The sequence below is a fragment of the Martes martes genome (genome assembly GCF_963455335.1).
Source record: "Martes martes genome assembly, chromosome: 5".
NCBI lineage: Eukaryota > Metazoa > Chordata > Mammalia > Carnivora > Mustelidae > Martes > Martes martes.
Window position 1 is genome coordinate 69,274,981 of NC_137892.1, and position 16,199 is coordinate 69,291,179.

The following is a 16,199-nucleotide window of genomic DNA, read 5'->3' on the forward strand; positions in this document are numbered from 1 at the left end:
CGACCCGAGCCGAAGGCAGAGGCCCAACCCACTGAGCCACCCTGGCGCCCCAAGAAGGCTATTTTAAATAGGTCAAAGTTTTAAGAAAAACTATTTTTGGTTTGCAAAGCTATTGAATACACTAGGTAGAAAGCAAACTGACTTTAAAGTTGTAAATATATTAACCTCTTAAGATAATCTTAAATCCCCCAAGCATCTAACATGCACACAGCATTGATCTGGTGTCTTTTGGGATTTTGGGGTTTTTTAAAGATTTTATTTATTTATTTGAGAAAAAGAGAGGGAGAGAGCACAATCAGAGGGAGCGGCAGGCACTGGGATCATGACCTGAGCCAAAGGCAGACGCTCAACCCACTGAGCCACCCAGGAGCCCAACACTGATCTTGTTCTATGTCTGCTTTTCCATATGTCTCCTTGGGGAAGTGGGTGGTTAAGGGAAATGTGGGATGGATCTGGAGAAGAGGAAGAATAAAAGACGTCTGTTACTGTGAAGAAAAGGTTCATGAGCTTGTTTCTAATCCAGAGGAATCTTTAAATCCTGCCAAGTGTCTGGACCACCATGAAGTCCCTTCAGCTACTTCAAGGACGTCGGATATCAGGAAATACTATCAAAATCACTTCACTCAGGTAATGAGGCTACTGACTTGGCGCATTCTGGTGGGGTTGGAGGGGGCTGTGGCCCGTCTCCAAAAATCCACGGGAATCATTCCCAGCAGCAGCTCTCTAAGACCCCTCTTGTTCCTTCCCACTGCCACGCCTTTGCCCCAGCGGTTGGCCTGGCCTGCAAAGCCCTCCTCGTTTCTCAGCACCGACAGCCTGCTTTCCTGGCCCACCTGCACCGCTGAACTTCAGCTCGGATCCAGCTTCCTCCTGCGGGACCCCTGGACACTTCAGGTTTCAACCATCTCAGTTTTACCTTTATTGACGCATACACCGTCTTGTTCTTTTTCTATGTCTCGCACTGCCATTTCTAGTTCGGTCACTCGTACTGGGCAAATCTTGGGACCGGCAGCCGGACAGAGAGCGGGCGGGCTCCGGCGAGCCGCGGAACCGTCCCAGGCTGCGCCGGGTACCAGGGCGGCCTCGCCCCTCTTTCCGGTCCGGGCGGCGCGCGCTCACGTCGCTGGAGGGCGGCGGCGCGCATGGCTTAGACGCTCGGCGACAGGTGAGCGCGGTGGGTGGGGTGCGAGGGCTGCGGGGGTCCTGCGCGCGGAGTCGGAGTCCGGGATCCTGTACTCGCGATGCACGCTGCGGGGGTGCGGGGCCTGGCCGGACTGGTGGGGAAGGACTGGGGGAGGACCCCGGGCCCGGGCTGCGCGGGTTCGTGGAAACTCGGCAGGTTGTGGACAAGCTGGCATACCGGCAGCTTTTCCCCTAAATGCTAGTTTAATGGCGTTTTCTCACGTTGAAAAAATAAGGAATATATTTGAAAAATTCTGTTTCTGCCGCTTCCCCCTCCTCCTTTTATTTTTCCTATTAGTCTTAAAACTACGGCGCATTAAATGCAGTGTAGCGTCCTGCAACAGAAAAAGGACATCAGTAGAAATGGGAAAATTCTCATAAAGTTTGGGGTATAGTTAATGGCATGAATCAATATCAACTTACAGTTTTGATCATTGTATCCTAAAATTAACAGAGGAGTCTCAGCAAAGGGTATACAGGAAATCTCTGCACTGCCTTTGCAACGTAATGTAAATCTCAAGTTATTTTCACAAAAAGTTGAAAAACAAAATGCCAGAGCGGGATGTAGCAGGCCATTGTTCACCAGGGAGGGCCCACGATAGTTCCTCTTTGCCGAGCCTGACAGGAATTAGGTGTTTGTTTGACCAACCTGTTTGCTAGGGCAGGAGTTGTCAGGCTAGTGGGTGTGGATGCTTCTAGTCCAAGTTTTCTGGGCAGGAGTCTTTTTTCTTTCAGTTCCGTCTATGCCATGTCTTCGGATACTCCTTGCAGAAGGGGGATGTGCAATAAAAATGTCAGGAAGGACTATTAAAAAGGCAGCGATGCCTGGCTGCCTCAGTCAGAAGAGCATGTGACTCTGCATCTTGGGGTGGTGAGTTTGAGCCCCAGGCGCAGTATAGAGATTACTTTAAAAATGGCATGCCTGGTGGTTCAGTCTGCTAAGCATCTGACTGTCGGTTTCTGTTAAGTCGTGATCTCATGGATCATGAGATTGAGCCCTGTATTGGGCTCCACGCTCAGTGGGAGTCTGCTGGAAGATTCTCTCCCCCTGCTCCTCCTCCCACTCGCTCTAAATAAATCTTTTTTTTTTTTTTTAAAGCAACTTGTTGAGCTGGTTATCTTTTTTTTTTTTTTTTAAGATTTTTTACTTATTTATTTGACAGAGATCACAATTAGGCAGAGAGGCAGGCAGAGAGAGGAAGGGATGCAGGCTCCCCGCCGAGAAGAGAGCCCGATGCGGGGCTCAATCCCAAGGCCCTGGGATCATGATCCGAGCCAAAGGCAGAGGCTTTAACCCACCGAGCCACCCAGGCCCCCGGCTCTAAATAAATCTTAAAAAAATAAAAAGGTACAATAGAGAGCTAGGAGAAATCACATCCGGCTCAGGAGCATCAGGAGGGCTACTGGAGGGAGTGGCTGTCATGAACAGAGGGGGACTTAGAGGAGAAAGCCTTCCTGTGGTGAAGAGCACCAGCAGAGGCTTGAAGGTGACTGTATAGAGGTGGCCTGGGTGCAGGTGCAATCCTTTTTTTTTTTAGGATTTTATTTGACAGAGATCACAAGTAGGCAGGGAGGCAGGCAGAGAATGTGGGGTGGGGGGAAGCAGGCTCCCCGCTGAGCAGAGAGCCCAATGCAGAGCTTGATCCCAGGACCCTGAGATCATGATCTAAGCCAAAGGCAGAGGCTTAACCCACTGATCCACCCAGGTGCCCCAGTAGGTACAGTCCGTTTTAATGGAAGCACAGAGCCTGTCCGGGGACCAGTGACAGCTGAAATGGGAAGTAAAAACTAGTCTCATTATATGTAACAGGGTGACACTTACTTTAATTATATATGCCATAGGAGCCATGGAACATTTTAGGGTAAGAGAAGGTCATCACTAGATCTGTGCTTGGAGCAGCAGTGTATAGGATGGCTTGGAGTAGAACAACTAGGGAACTATTGGTTTAGCCCAGGAGAGGTAATAAATTCAGCTAGGGCTGCAAAGATAATATCCAAAGGAAGATATGGTTTGGGGAGATTTTATGGGCCTGGAGGACTTGGTAACTGAAGGGATCAAGGAAAAGAAAACTACCGAAGTTTTGGATCTGGGTGTTTTGGAGCTTGAATGATACATATGCAGAAATAGAGGACTCGATGAGATCTAGTGTGGGGTGGGAGGGCACTGATTTCTTTTTTGAACGTCTGTCTTTGAATTGGGGCAGGACATCCAGCTGGAAATGTGTATGTAGTTGTGTTTACTGGTGGAAGCCAAATGTACCCAGCAGGGACAGAAAGAGGAAAAGGAGCCTGAGCAGGCAGTCATTCCCGTGGGACTTAGGAGCTGAGATCAGGGAGGCTGCACATGAGGGTGTGGCAGATGAGTTGTGTCACAGCTTATGCACAGGTGGGAGAGGCTGAGGGGCAAGCCTAGATCTTGAATTTAGCAATTAGGAAGTCAGTGATCACTTTCCAGAGAGTTGTTTGAGTGCAGATGTACGAAGATTGCTCATTGCCTTCTGTTTATCGTATGGCTTTTCTCAAGTGACCAGAACACTGGGCCAGGAGCCAGAGATATGGCTTCTAGTTCTGGTTCTGCCACTATCTGTGTAATTTTGGGGAAGTCATGTACAGCTTGTACTAACATAGAAAAATAAAACTAGAAGAACCCTTTTATTCCTAGCAACACCTAATAATCCTTAGAACTAGTGTTCCACAGGGCACACTTTGGGAAATGCTGATATAGAACCAGAATTTTGGAGCCTTAAAAAACCAAAAAATCAGCTTATCCAATCCTCTCATTTAACAAAGAAACTGATACTCAAATTCCAATTCAGTGAACATTGATTTCAAATACATCGATGGTACCCCAAATAACCCTATGAAGTAGTTAAGCTTAAACCCATTTTGGAGCCTGGAAGACATGCTCCAAAAAGTTAAAGGATTTGCCCAAGATCACAGAGCAGCAAGTAGTGGAATAAAATCTGAACTCAGACCTCCTGAGTCAGGGCCCTCTCTGTCACATACCCTGCTGCCTCCCTAGTTTTCAACACTGAATCCTTTTAAAACTGCCTGACTGGAACATTAGTAACTTCAAACATTTTCCCTTTCTTAGAAGGCATCTGTTCTTTTAAAAAAAAATTTTTTTTAAAGATTTTATTTATTTATTTGATAGACAGAGATCACAAGTAGGCAGAGAGGCAGGCAGAGAGAGAGAGAGAGAGAGGAGGAAGCAGGCTCCCTGCTGAGCAGAGGGCCTGATGGGGGGCTCAATCCCAGGACCCTGGGATCATGACCTGAGCGGAAGGCAGAGGCTTTAACCCACTGAGCCACCCAGGTGCCACCCCACCTTTTTTTTTTTTTTTTAAAGATTTATTTATTTGAGAGAGAGATAATGAGAGAGAAAGAGACCATGAGAGGGAAGAGGTCAAAGGGAGAAGCAGACTCCTCTCGAAGCAGGGAGCCCAATGTGCGACTCGATCCCGGGACTCCAGGATCATGACCTGAGCCAAAGACAGTCGCTTAACCAACTGAGCCACCCAGGTGCCCCAGAAGACATCTGTTCTAAAAGTCATTAAGTTTAACTGATTACATATGAATATTAGTATATAAAAAGTGGGAGAGTACACAGCCAGCAGTTCCCAAAGTTAGATTTTTAAAACGGTGGAGTACTGGATTGTGGGAAAGTTCATTTATGTTCACCTGTGAACAGCAGAAAGACAGAACCATGATATCTGAATTTATGTGGCACATTAAAAAATATTTTTTTTTAAAGATTTTATTTATTTATTGACAGAGAGAGAGAAATCACAAGTCGGCAGAGAGGCAGGCAGAGAGAGAGGGGAAGCAGGCTCACTGCTGAGCAGAGAGCCCGATGCGGGACTCAATCCCAGAACCCTGAGATCATGACCTGAGCCGAAGGCAGAGGCTTAACCCACTGAGCCACCCAGGCACCCCACATTAAAAAATATTCTTAGCTAATCCCATGATTGCTTACTCTTTCCTCTTGCTACTTTTGTCCTTTGTGTTGACCAATTCCATTTTCTCCATTGCCGGCTGCCTAGTCTTGACCACACCCTCCTTACACAGAGGCGTGAGACTGCATTTACAAACAGGAATTTGTGATAGAGGTAGAAACACAGCTTCTTAGGGATTTTCTATCTGGACAAATAAAAACAGACAAACTTACTTATTTTGGAAATAAACTTGTAAAGGAGCCAAGATGATTTTGTAAAAATTTAGATAAAAAATGACTTACTTTCAGTTCTGTTTGATGTTATAAATGATAGGAATGTGGTTTATTCTGATGTTAATTTCATTCAGGTTCTTCAAATGACAGAAAGCAGTGGCTAAGAGTGCCGCAGTGCCTCTGACATTAGGGATCAGAATTCAGAATCTGGTTCTATCTCTTGTTAGCTATGTTACTTAACCACTCTGTGCCTAATTAAGTTCAGTTGTCTAGACTTAAACAATAACAGTATTGTCTGGCAAAGTGAGGATTAAATAGAACAATCTAAGTAAAACACTTAAGTAGTGCCTAGCACACAGAAAATAAGCCACAAGTGCTATTATTACATCACTGAAAAAGAACTGGTGCTGATTTAAAGCATCTAGTTTAATAATTTGCTTAGGTAGGAGGGCACAACTGGTTAACACAATTCTCTTCTTGTTCCTCAATCCAGTTAAAGGTCCCTTTTATTTATTTATTTATTTATTTTTGCTTAAAAAACAACTGGGCCACCCAGCACCCTATGTGTGGTTTTAATAGTGGAAGAATAAGAGAAACATCTCACTAAAAAAATGCGAGACTTAGATTTAATTATTTTTTTAAGTCCTGGTAAGCAATTATTTAAACAGCAGGGTATTTAGAAAGGATGTCAGATGTATTTATTTATTTTTTTAATGAGTCTTGAGAAAAGGAGATGTTTCTAAACAAGTACATCACAATAGCGGTTTTGAAATGCCTGGTGGTGAAAGTCCTTCTCAGCTGTACTCCGTGCAAGAGGAACAAGGCTAAGCAGTTCAGGTGCTCTCCAGCCCCTGGGCTAGGTGCCTCCAGAGGTCTTCCCTGAGGGAGGGCTTAGTGGTGGGCACTGTAAGGCATTTTTTTTTTTAAGATTTTATTTATTTATTTGACAGACAGAAATCACAAGTAGGCAGAGAGGCAGGCGGGGGGGGGGGGCGGGAAGCAGGCTCCCTGCTGAGCAGAAAGCCTGATAAGGGGCTCGATCCCAGGACCCTGGGATCATGACCTGAGCCGAAGGCAGAGGTTTTAACCCACTGAGCCACCCAGGCGCCCCACGCATTTTTTTAATAAAGATTTTATTTATTTATTTGATGGAGAGAGACACAAAGAGAGAGGGGACACAAGCAGGGGGACTGGGAGAGGGAGAAGCAGGATTCCCGCTGAGCAGGGAGCCCGACGAGGGGCTTGATCCCAGGACTCTGGGATCATGACCTGAGCCGAAGGCAAGACGCTTAAAGACTGAGCCACCCAGGTGCCCCAATAAAGCTTTTTTTAAAAAATATTTTATTTATTTATTTATTTGACAGACAGAGATCACAAGCAGGCAGAGAGAGGAGGAAGCAGGCTCCCCGCCGAGCAGAGAGCCCGATGCGGGACTCGATCCCAGGACCCTGGGATCATGACCCGAGCCGAAAGCAGAGGCTTTAACCCACTGAGCCACCCAGGTTCCCCCAATAAAGCATTTTTATCTGGAATCTTTCCTCTGGGAAGAAGGGCAGGCACTTAGCTCCACAGTATACAGAGCCTTGCTGAGGTGACTGTTTTTCTGCAGGACAGGAGAGTATTTCAATGCATTTATTCGTTCCTGCATTCACTTATTTAAGAAGTATTTCTTGAGTACCGATTATGCCCAGATACTTTCTTAGGCATTGGGAACGCAGGGATGAGCCAAACAGACAAAATTTTCTCTTCTTAAAGAGTTTACTTTCCACTTAGAGCCGTCTGGAGCAGGTCTGGGCTTCAGCAGAGGAGAAGTTTCAGGTTGCCCTACCTTTTGAGAGGCATCATAGGCAGGGCAGAAGCAACTCCTACTTTCCTAGACCCCACCTTTATACTGCCTTCCCCCTTTCAGTGGTGTGATTGGGAAAATGAGTAAAATAGGGAGGGGTATGTTAGAAGGTCCTAAGTGCTTCCGGGCAAAAATAAAGCAGGGAAGTGGGAGGGGGAGGAGTTTGCACTTTTAGACCCTGTGTCGGTCATGGAGGTGCCACTGAAGGAAAGACACAAACTGGTGAAGAACCAGTTGAGCGACTGCCTGGGGAAGAGCATCCGAGGTGAACTGTGTCTTCATAGAAACAGAAAATGAACCAAGTAGAGCTAGAGGAGAGACTCTAAGAACCCCGAGCGCCTGAAGGGCATGAAGCCCCGTGAAGGGACAGAGGCAGGTGGTCTCTATAGTCACTGCAAGTCCCAGTTTTCAGAGACTCCCTGAATTCTATGTAGCTCTTAGACTTTGTGAAAAGCATACCCTTTCATCTCTTTTCTTGGCAAACGCTGATCTGCTTTATCCTGATCAGGAGATTATTAGATTCAGTAAAAAGATTTTCCTGCTTCCTTACCATTCCCTGCAATCTTTGAAATACGAGGTTGGATCTTTTCCTACCTAAGAGGTCCTTAAATGTTAAATGAATAGGATTGCAAGGGCTGTTTGTGTGCTGATGACTTGCTGGGATAGTCACGCCTGTATAGTGGAGAAAGAAACTTTTCTCCCCGCTAAAACCCAACTTTATTATACTGATGGTTTTTAAACTACTCTTTCTCTTAATCATAGATAACCTGCTTTCCTGATGTTGAATACGGCATCAGGCTGATGAGCAGGGTGGTGAGGCCCCCGAGTGAGGCGGAGGTTCGGACCTGGGAAACGGAAGATGATGACATGGCAGAAGGTGACTTAGGGTATGGTCTCGGAAGAAGGCCTGGCAGTATTTATGAAGTCCAAGTTTCACACCTATCGACATCGAGAAAAAGATCTGATGGCAAGAACTTCAGCCCGTCCCCATTTCCAGGAAAGAGGGAGGAAAGAAGTGGTGCCATTTTCCAGTACTCCAGGCATGAGAGCTTGCAAGATACATACCCAGAGGACTACAGAACTTCACACTACAGACGACAAAGTAGCAGCGGTAAGAGTGCCCAGTGCCCTCTCCTTTCTCCTTCTCTGCTGTGAATTTTATCAGTGCTTTCACTCTTCCAGGACCAGACAGTAGGTCACTGTAGTGGATTCTGGAAATTCATCTTTATTCCCCTCTTGGGATTGGTGATAGTGCAAAAGTAACCCACGTTTCTATTTTCAAGGATTGTACAAATGGAGTATTCTGCTTTAATACAGATACATTAGTGATATCAGTGATTACCTACCTTGCCTTTGTGTGTGTGTGATTTAGTGGTATCATTCATCCTTTTTTTTTTTTTTTAATTCAAGTATTTATGGGGTACCTCTTAGATGCCAGGGGCTGTTCTAGGCTCTGGGAACATTAGTGAACAAAACAGTCTCCATGTCATGAAGTTCACATTCTGGTAGAGAAGAGAAAAAATTACTCTACCAGTCAACAGCTATGTCACTTGAGGCAGTAGAAAGCGCAGGGACAGTGAGTATTTGGTCTCCCATCCAAGTATTAACCAGGCCCGACCCTGCTTAGCTTATGAGATCAGACAAGATCGGGTGCATTCAGGGTGGTATGGCCGTAGACAACTGTGAGTATTTGGAAGGGTTGGCATATGCTCTTCCAGGCAAGGGTCAGGCCTTACCACCCATCTAAGGAGGTGGCTCTTGAGCACCAGAATGAAACGATGTCTAAGCCTGGAACTTATCTGGGGAAGGCATGTTCCAGGCAAAAAATATATGTTTCTGGTTATTTTAGGAAAGTCATGAAATCCTCCCCTTAAAAATTAATATTTTGGGGGCGCCTGGGTGGCTCAGTGGGTTAAAGCCTCTGCCTTCGGCTCAGGTCATGATCCCAGGGTCCTGGGATCGAGCCCCGCATCGGGCTCTCTGCTCAGCGGGGAGCCTGGTTCCTCCTTTCTCTCTCCCTACCTCTCTGCTTACTTGTGATTTCTGTCAAATAAATAAATAAAATCTTTAAAAAAAATTTAATATTTTTTAAAAGCAACCTCTACATTCAACATTGGGTAGTGCAACCTGGGGATCAACAGTTACCCGCTCCACCAAATGAGCCAGCCAGGTGCCCCTTAAAGATTAATCTTAATTTATCAGAACAAAAAATAAATTATGCCATATATCAAGGGAAAAATAAAATTCAGGATCTTGTCGTGATAGAATGTTACAACTCCAGAATGGTTGGGAACCCAGGGATGACTTCACACCTGCCTGGTGGCACAGCTTTTGTCTGGCCGAATCTTCTGTAATCCATGTAGTAAAACTTACCCCACCCAAGTGGAATGAACACAAAGTAGAACATGAGAATAATTTAAGAAACATGGTTTCTAGATTTACAGAAAACAGGCTGCAGCTGAGGATCTTAGCCCCCATCTTTCATAATCCCTCTTGAAATTAGGATGGGATTATTTATATATTTTTCTTTCAATTCCTTATCATGCAAAGAGGTTGGGTTCTATCTTGCAAGCAAGATGTTGAAAATTGCACATGATACCAAGATGCCTTTGTAAGAACATGAGGAAACGACTGGGATATAAACAAGATATAAAAGTATGAGCTCCTGTCTTGTTGGGTTATGGACTTTTATCTCAAGTTAGCCTGATCCTACATAAGGATATTGTATTGGTTTCTTAATGGCTAGTAGGTAATTTCCAAATTATCACAGATCTAATGACTTAAGAAAGCAGTAGTTTATTATCTTACAGTTCTGCAGGTCAGAAATCCAAAATAGGTTTTACTGGGCTAAAATCAGGATGCCTGCAGGGCTGTGTTCCTTCTGGAGACTCCAAGGGAGAATCCATTCCTGTGCCTTTTCCAGCTTCTAGAGCCCACCTGCATTCCTTGCCCTGTGGCCACCTTCTCCATCTTCAAAGCCAGCAATGGCTGGTAAAGTCTTTCTCGTGCTGTTTCACCCTGACACTGACTTTCCTGCCTCCCTCTTTCATTTATAAGGACCCTGGTGAGTACAATGGGGTCATTTGGCTAATCCAGGATAATCTCTTAGTCCTTAATTTAATCATACCAACAAAGTCCCTTTTGCCCTGTATTCACAGGTTCTGGGGATTAAGATGTAGTCATCTTTAGGGCCATTTTTCTGCCTACCACAAGTATTACTACAACAGGACTTGTCATTGCCAACCCAATGTCACTTGTTTCTGCTTGGGGCCTTCTGCCATCAGAGTAAAAACAAGATCTAGTTTTTGCCTCCGATGCTGTCATATTGAAAGTTCAGAACAGCAAAGAAGAAATTGTTTTAAGTTTTTAATGTCCCTCACAATATTCTTTCTAAAAAATCTTTTCTTCCTTTTACTTCTTCTTAATCTTCTTGCTTGTAATTTACCACTTTCATGTTTTTCTATTGCCAGTGAGACCACAATGAAAATGAAGCTCCTGGGAAGCTCAGTTTAATGTCTCAATTGATCACGTTAAGGAGAGAATAATTGAAGTTACGGGAGACTTCTGGTCATTCTCCTTAGAAAGAAATTAAACAGGTTATTTCTTAGATATTCATATCACTACATTGATCAGACTTAAGCCAAACACCAAAATTTATCTCACTCACCAACATTCACGTTTGTTTGTTTGTTTTTAAGATTTTATTTATTTATTTGACAGACAAGAGATCACAAGTAGGCAGAGAGGCAGATGGGTGGGGGGGGGGGTGAAGAGCAGGCTCCCCGCTGAGCAGAGAGCCCAATGTGGGACTTGATCCCAGGACCCTGAGATCATGACCCGAGCCGAAGGCAGGGGCTTTAAGCCATTGAGCTACCCAGGCGCCCCCCAACATTCATGGTTTTTTTTTTTTTTAAGAGTTTTTATTTATTTGACAGAAAGAGAGATCACAAGTAGGCAGAGAGGCAGGCAGAAAGAGAGATGGGGAAGCAGGCTCCCTGCTGAGCAGAGAGCCCGATTCGGGATTGATCCCAGGTCTTTGGGATCATGACCTGAGCTGAAGGCAGAGGCTTTAACCCACTGAGCCACCCAGGCGCCCCAACATTCATGTTTTTAAATACTGTTTGGCATGTAGTAGTTACCCAATTCATTAACAACAGTTTTATTAGAGAGTCTCTTTAAAGAGTATTTTTATTCAAAAGTATGTATCTTTTCATTTGTGCAATGTTTAAAGCTAACTATTTTTTTTTTTATTTTAAGATTTTATTTGACATAGAGAGAAATAGTGAGAAAGAGCACAAGCAGGGGGAGTAGCAGGCAGGGAGAAGGAGTGGGGAGAGGCAGACTCCCCGCTGAGCAGGGAGCCTGATGTGGGGCTCGATCCCAGGATCCTGAGATCAGCCCCTCAACCGACTGCACCACCCAGGCGCCCCTTAATTAAGCTACCTATTCTTATCATTATTTGGCTTATTACAATTCTTTCATCTTGAAAAAAATTGTATTTGATATTTTGTAAACAGATGTCCTGTATTAACTAGTTTAAAAAAGTATTTGTTGGGGCTCCTGGGTGGCTTAGTCGTTAAGTGTCTGCCTTCGGCTCAGGTCATGATCCCAGGGTCCTGGGATTGAGCCCCAGGTGTGCTCTCTGCTCAGCGGGGAGCCTGCTTCTCCCTCCCTTTCTGCCTTTCCCTCTGCTTGTGCCCCCCACCAAATAAATAAAATCTTTAAAAAAATCTAAAAAGTATTTGTTTTGTTTTTTTCGTAATAGATTCTAATTCGGAATTGTCAAATGTAGAATTAAAGCAACGTCTTCAGGCTACTTTAGAGGTAAGTATTCTGGCTAATATAAAAATTCTCATGTGAACAAAAAGCCCACTGATATTTTAAGTCATACTAAAAGTGTCTGGAAAACCATGCTGGCTTTCCAGATATTATCAGTTGAGCTGAAGGTGTGAGGCTGGCAACTTTCAACTGGCCTCCTATCTTCCTCTTCTCTCAAGAAAGCTGTATTTACATAAACATGCCCTCCAGCTTGCCTCATCCCCACCCCCCACTCCCACCCCAGTCTTTCACAACTTCTCTAATCTGCTCCTGGAGAAAAGTGTTACAAACTTCCCTTCATCTGTCTTCCCTGTGTGTGTGGCCTGACATAAACTGACTTCATTTAACCTCTTGGAAGTCAGACCAGCAGGTTTCCCAGGCGCTCCTATCTCTGTGGGGTCCCTATCTTTTGGGGAACAGGAAGCCCATGTAATGTGTATTTCTTACTCTTCTGGGGAAAGCTACCAAGCTACGGGATTCGTTTTCTAGGACTGCTGTAGCAAAGCACCACAAACAGATGACTTATAAAACTACAGAGATGTATTCTCTCTCAGTTCTGGAGGCTAGAAATCTGAAATCAAGATGTCAGTTGGCCATGTTCCCTCTGGAAGGTCTAGAAGAGAATCCTTCTTTAAAGGATTTAAAGATTAAATCTTGAAATTTAATATAAGATTAAAGATTCTCTTTAGGAAGAGAATCTCTTCCTAGCTTCTGGAGGTTACCCCTGACAGTCTCCTCCTTCCTTGGTTTATAGCTCTGTCACTCAGTCTTTGCCTCTGTTGTCACATGGCCTTCTCCCCTTTGTGTCTGTGCCCAAACTTCCTTTGTGTTAGGACAGCAGTCATTGGATTGAGGCCTACTCCAATCCAGTATGACCTCATCTTAATCTGATTATATCTGCAAAGACCCTCTCTCCAAATAAGATCACATTCTTAGTACCAGGAGTTAGGATTTGAACGTATCTTTACTTGGGAGGGACATAATTCAGGTGATGAGAGGTACTATAGCTTGTGGATGATCACGTGCTTATTTTAGATGCTCTAAAGATTATTTTCAGATTATTAGCTGTGTGGTCTAGAAGGGTAAAAGCAAAAGGTCTGGGCTTTTAGTTACAACAGGTACCTGATGGTGAGAGTTTCAGTCTAAAGCCTGCCTGGGCCACTTAGGAAACCTGGAGGAATTTCTAGCCTCTTTTGTAAGGTCAGAATGCTTAGATTCAAAGTGCTGTGTATCAGAGTATTGAGCTTACTGTAAACTATCCAAAGTGATCATTTTGGGAGTTGCATATCTTACAGATACGTAGACTAATTTTACTTCTCCCCTTAGGAGGTAGAATTTTTAAAAACGGAACTTGAGGCATCTCAAAGGCAACTTGAAGGTAAAGAGGAAGCACTGAAAATTCTTCAAAGCATGGTAAGAAGTTATTTTTTAATTTTGGTCACTTACATATTCCAACCATAGGTAGTATGGTTTTATCTTTTATTATTTATTTATTTATTTATTTAAAAGATTTTATTTATTTATTTGACAGACAGAGATCACAAGTAGGCAGAGAGGCAGGCAAAGAGAGAGGAGGAAGCAGGCTCCCTGCCAGGACCCTGGGATCATGACCCCAGTCGAAGGCAGAGGCTTTAACCCACTGAACCACCCAAGCGCCCCTGGTTTTATCTTTTAAAATAAAAGCATCAGTGCTTAATATAGGTTTAATATATGTTTGTTTGTTTTTTTGAGGTGGAGATTGTTAAAATAGTTTTATTGAGGTAAAATTTATATGTTACGGATTTCACTTGTTTTCAGCATACAATTTATTTTTGCTGATCTTAGAGTTGTATAACCATCACCACGATCTAATTTTAGAATATTTTCATTATTCCCCAAAAGGAAGTTCTAACCCATTAGCAGTTACTCCCCATTCCCATCCCCCACCCTAGACAACTCATCTCCTTACTGTCTTGGATTTGTCTTTTCTATTTCATACAAATGGAATGCTAGAATATGTGTCTGGATTCTTTGAATTAACATGTTTTTGAGGCTCATGCATGGTGTGGCATGTGTCAGTACTTTCTTCCTTTTTATTGCCTAATATTCTATTTTTTAAAAAAGATTTTATTTATTTATTTGACAGAGATCACAAGTAGGCAGAGAGGCAGGCAGAGAGAGAGGAAAGGCAGCAGGCTCCCTGCTGAGCAGAGAGCCCGATGTGGGGCTCGATCCCACGACCCTGGGATCATGACCTGAGCCGAAGGCAGAGGCTTTAACCCACTGAGCCATCCAGGCGCCACCTGCCTAATATTCTATTGTATGGATAAGCCGTATTTGTTTATCCATTCACCATTTGATGGGCACACACTATTTCCTCTTTTGGGCTCTTAAGAATAACACTGCTTGGGGCACCTGGGTGGCTCAGTTGTTAAGCGTCTGCCTTCGGCTTAGGTCATGATCCCAGGGTCCTGGGATCGAGCCCCACATCGTGCTCCCTGCTCTGCAGGAAGTCTGCTTCTCCCTCTCCCACTCCCCCTGCTTGTGCTACCTCTCTCGCTGTCTCTGTCAAATGAATGAATGAATAACACTGCTTTATTTGTTCATGTACCAGTCTTTGTGTGGAAAGTTCATTCATTTATTCCCAGATGCATCAGGAGATACAAACGAAGATCTTTTGACATGTGAACTATCAAATTCTCCATAAAAGGTGGTCTCTATGGAAATTCTCTGGTGTTCTATTGTCCAAAAAATGTGAACCTTACTCTGCACATAGGAGTAATGAGAAACTTAATTTGTACTGATATGATTCTTATTCTTCTTAGGCAATATTTGGCAAAGCCACAAGTCACACCCAAATGATGCTTCAAAAAACTATGGAACAAAAGAGATCCTTGGAGAAGGTATTAGCCACTTTCAGTATAGACTTGTTTAGTCCACTGAGCTTTCAAATAGAATTTCCTTTAAAAATCACTATATCAATGGCTGTGTCATTTGTGCTTACCCTCTTTTAGTTGTGCTTCTATTTTATACAGTCCCTTCCCTTTTGGAGCTTATAGTCCAAAACATATTGTTACACAGGCAAAGAATTAAGATTTCTTTTATTTCCTTATTTTAAGGTAGTGCCAAGTTGACACTTCCTATTTTTCTTCTTTTTCCTTTTCTCTTTCTCTGCTTGCCTGGCAGAGCCTGCCTCTTTCTGACCATCTCATGGTCACTAAAACAGTAGTCAGGAATCATCTTGGAAGGTCTTATTCCTGTGCCTGTTGTAGTCTCCCTTGATGGCAGTGTCCTGGGCTCAAACTTCAAAGCATGTGTTTTGCTTGTGGGTCTGTATGGGCTGGGAGTGGGGGCAATGAGGAATGCAGGTGTTGAGCAGCAAAATTTGAAGCTATTTCTTATAGGAAGGTTTGGCAAAGTTTTTCTTGAGTGCTAAAAAGGCATGTTATAGGTGTTTACAAATGTCACAGACTCTTTGAATAATTAGTTTCTCTTTAACCTATTCCTTTTAAGTAATTAATGATTTATTTCAGCTATTCACAATGTCCTGAAGTGATTTACTTGTAGTAATTTTCCATGAAAAGTGCTATTTTCTTTCTATAGGAAATAAATGCTTTGCAGTGGGAAATAGAATTTGATCAGAATAGATTTAAAAATATAGAGGAATCATGGACCCAAAAATATGACAGGTTTGTATATTCTTATTCTATAGTTTTTCTTTGGAAATCTTTAAAGTGTACATAATTTATCTATATATTTGTTATTTTTAATATTTATTAATTTGAGTAATCTCTACTCCCAACATGGGGCTTGAACTCATGACCCCGAGATCAAGAGTCACATGATCTCCCACTCTCTTTCTTTGTAGTTAAAGATATATAGATACCTGAGCCATTTAAGAGTAAGTTGCATAAAAGGCCTCATGACTAAATATTTCACTCTGTTTATAAAAAGGGACTTTTATAACCATAACAAAATTATCAAAATTAAGATATCAACCTAATACTCTTTTTTTATTTGATTTGCTAATTATGCTAGTAAACATCTGACTCTTAGTTTTGGCTCAGGTCATGATCTCAGGGTCATGAGATTTAGCCCTGTGTCCAGCTCCGTGCTCAGTGCAGAGTCTGCTTAAGACTCTCTTTCCTAGGGGCACCTGGGTGGCTCAGTGGGTTAAGCCTCTGCCTTCAGCTCAGGTCATGATCT

At 43.4% G+C, this 16,199-nt stretch overlaps 1 protein-coding gene across 2 annotated transcripts in view; it reads left to right on the plus strand.

Annotated features, from left to right (window-relative positions):
* Positions 1-993: 993 nt before the first annotated feature.
* CCDC125 (coiled-coil domain containing 125) overlaps positions 994-16,199 on the plus strand; it is a 34,316-nt gene continuing 19,110 nt past the window's right edge. Inside the window, exons 1-6 of one of the 2 annotated variants that reach the window (XM_080803926.1) lie at positions 994-1,165; positions 7,959-8,307; positions 11,962-12,020; positions 13,341-13,427; positions 14,819-14,896; positions 15,597-15,682. In XM_080803926.1, the coding sequence (XP_080660052.1) occupies positions 7,998-8,307; positions 11,962-12,020; positions 13,341-13,427; positions 14,819-14,896; positions 15,597-15,682 (620 nt within the window). In that variant the 5' untranslated portion in view covers positions 994-1,165; positions 7,959-7,997. The remainder of the gene's footprint in view (positions 1,166-7,958; positions 8,308-11,961; positions 12,021-13,340; positions 13,428-14,818; positions 14,897-15,596; positions 15,683-16,199) is intronic. The other variant, XM_080803925.1, reaches the window with a different exon arrangement.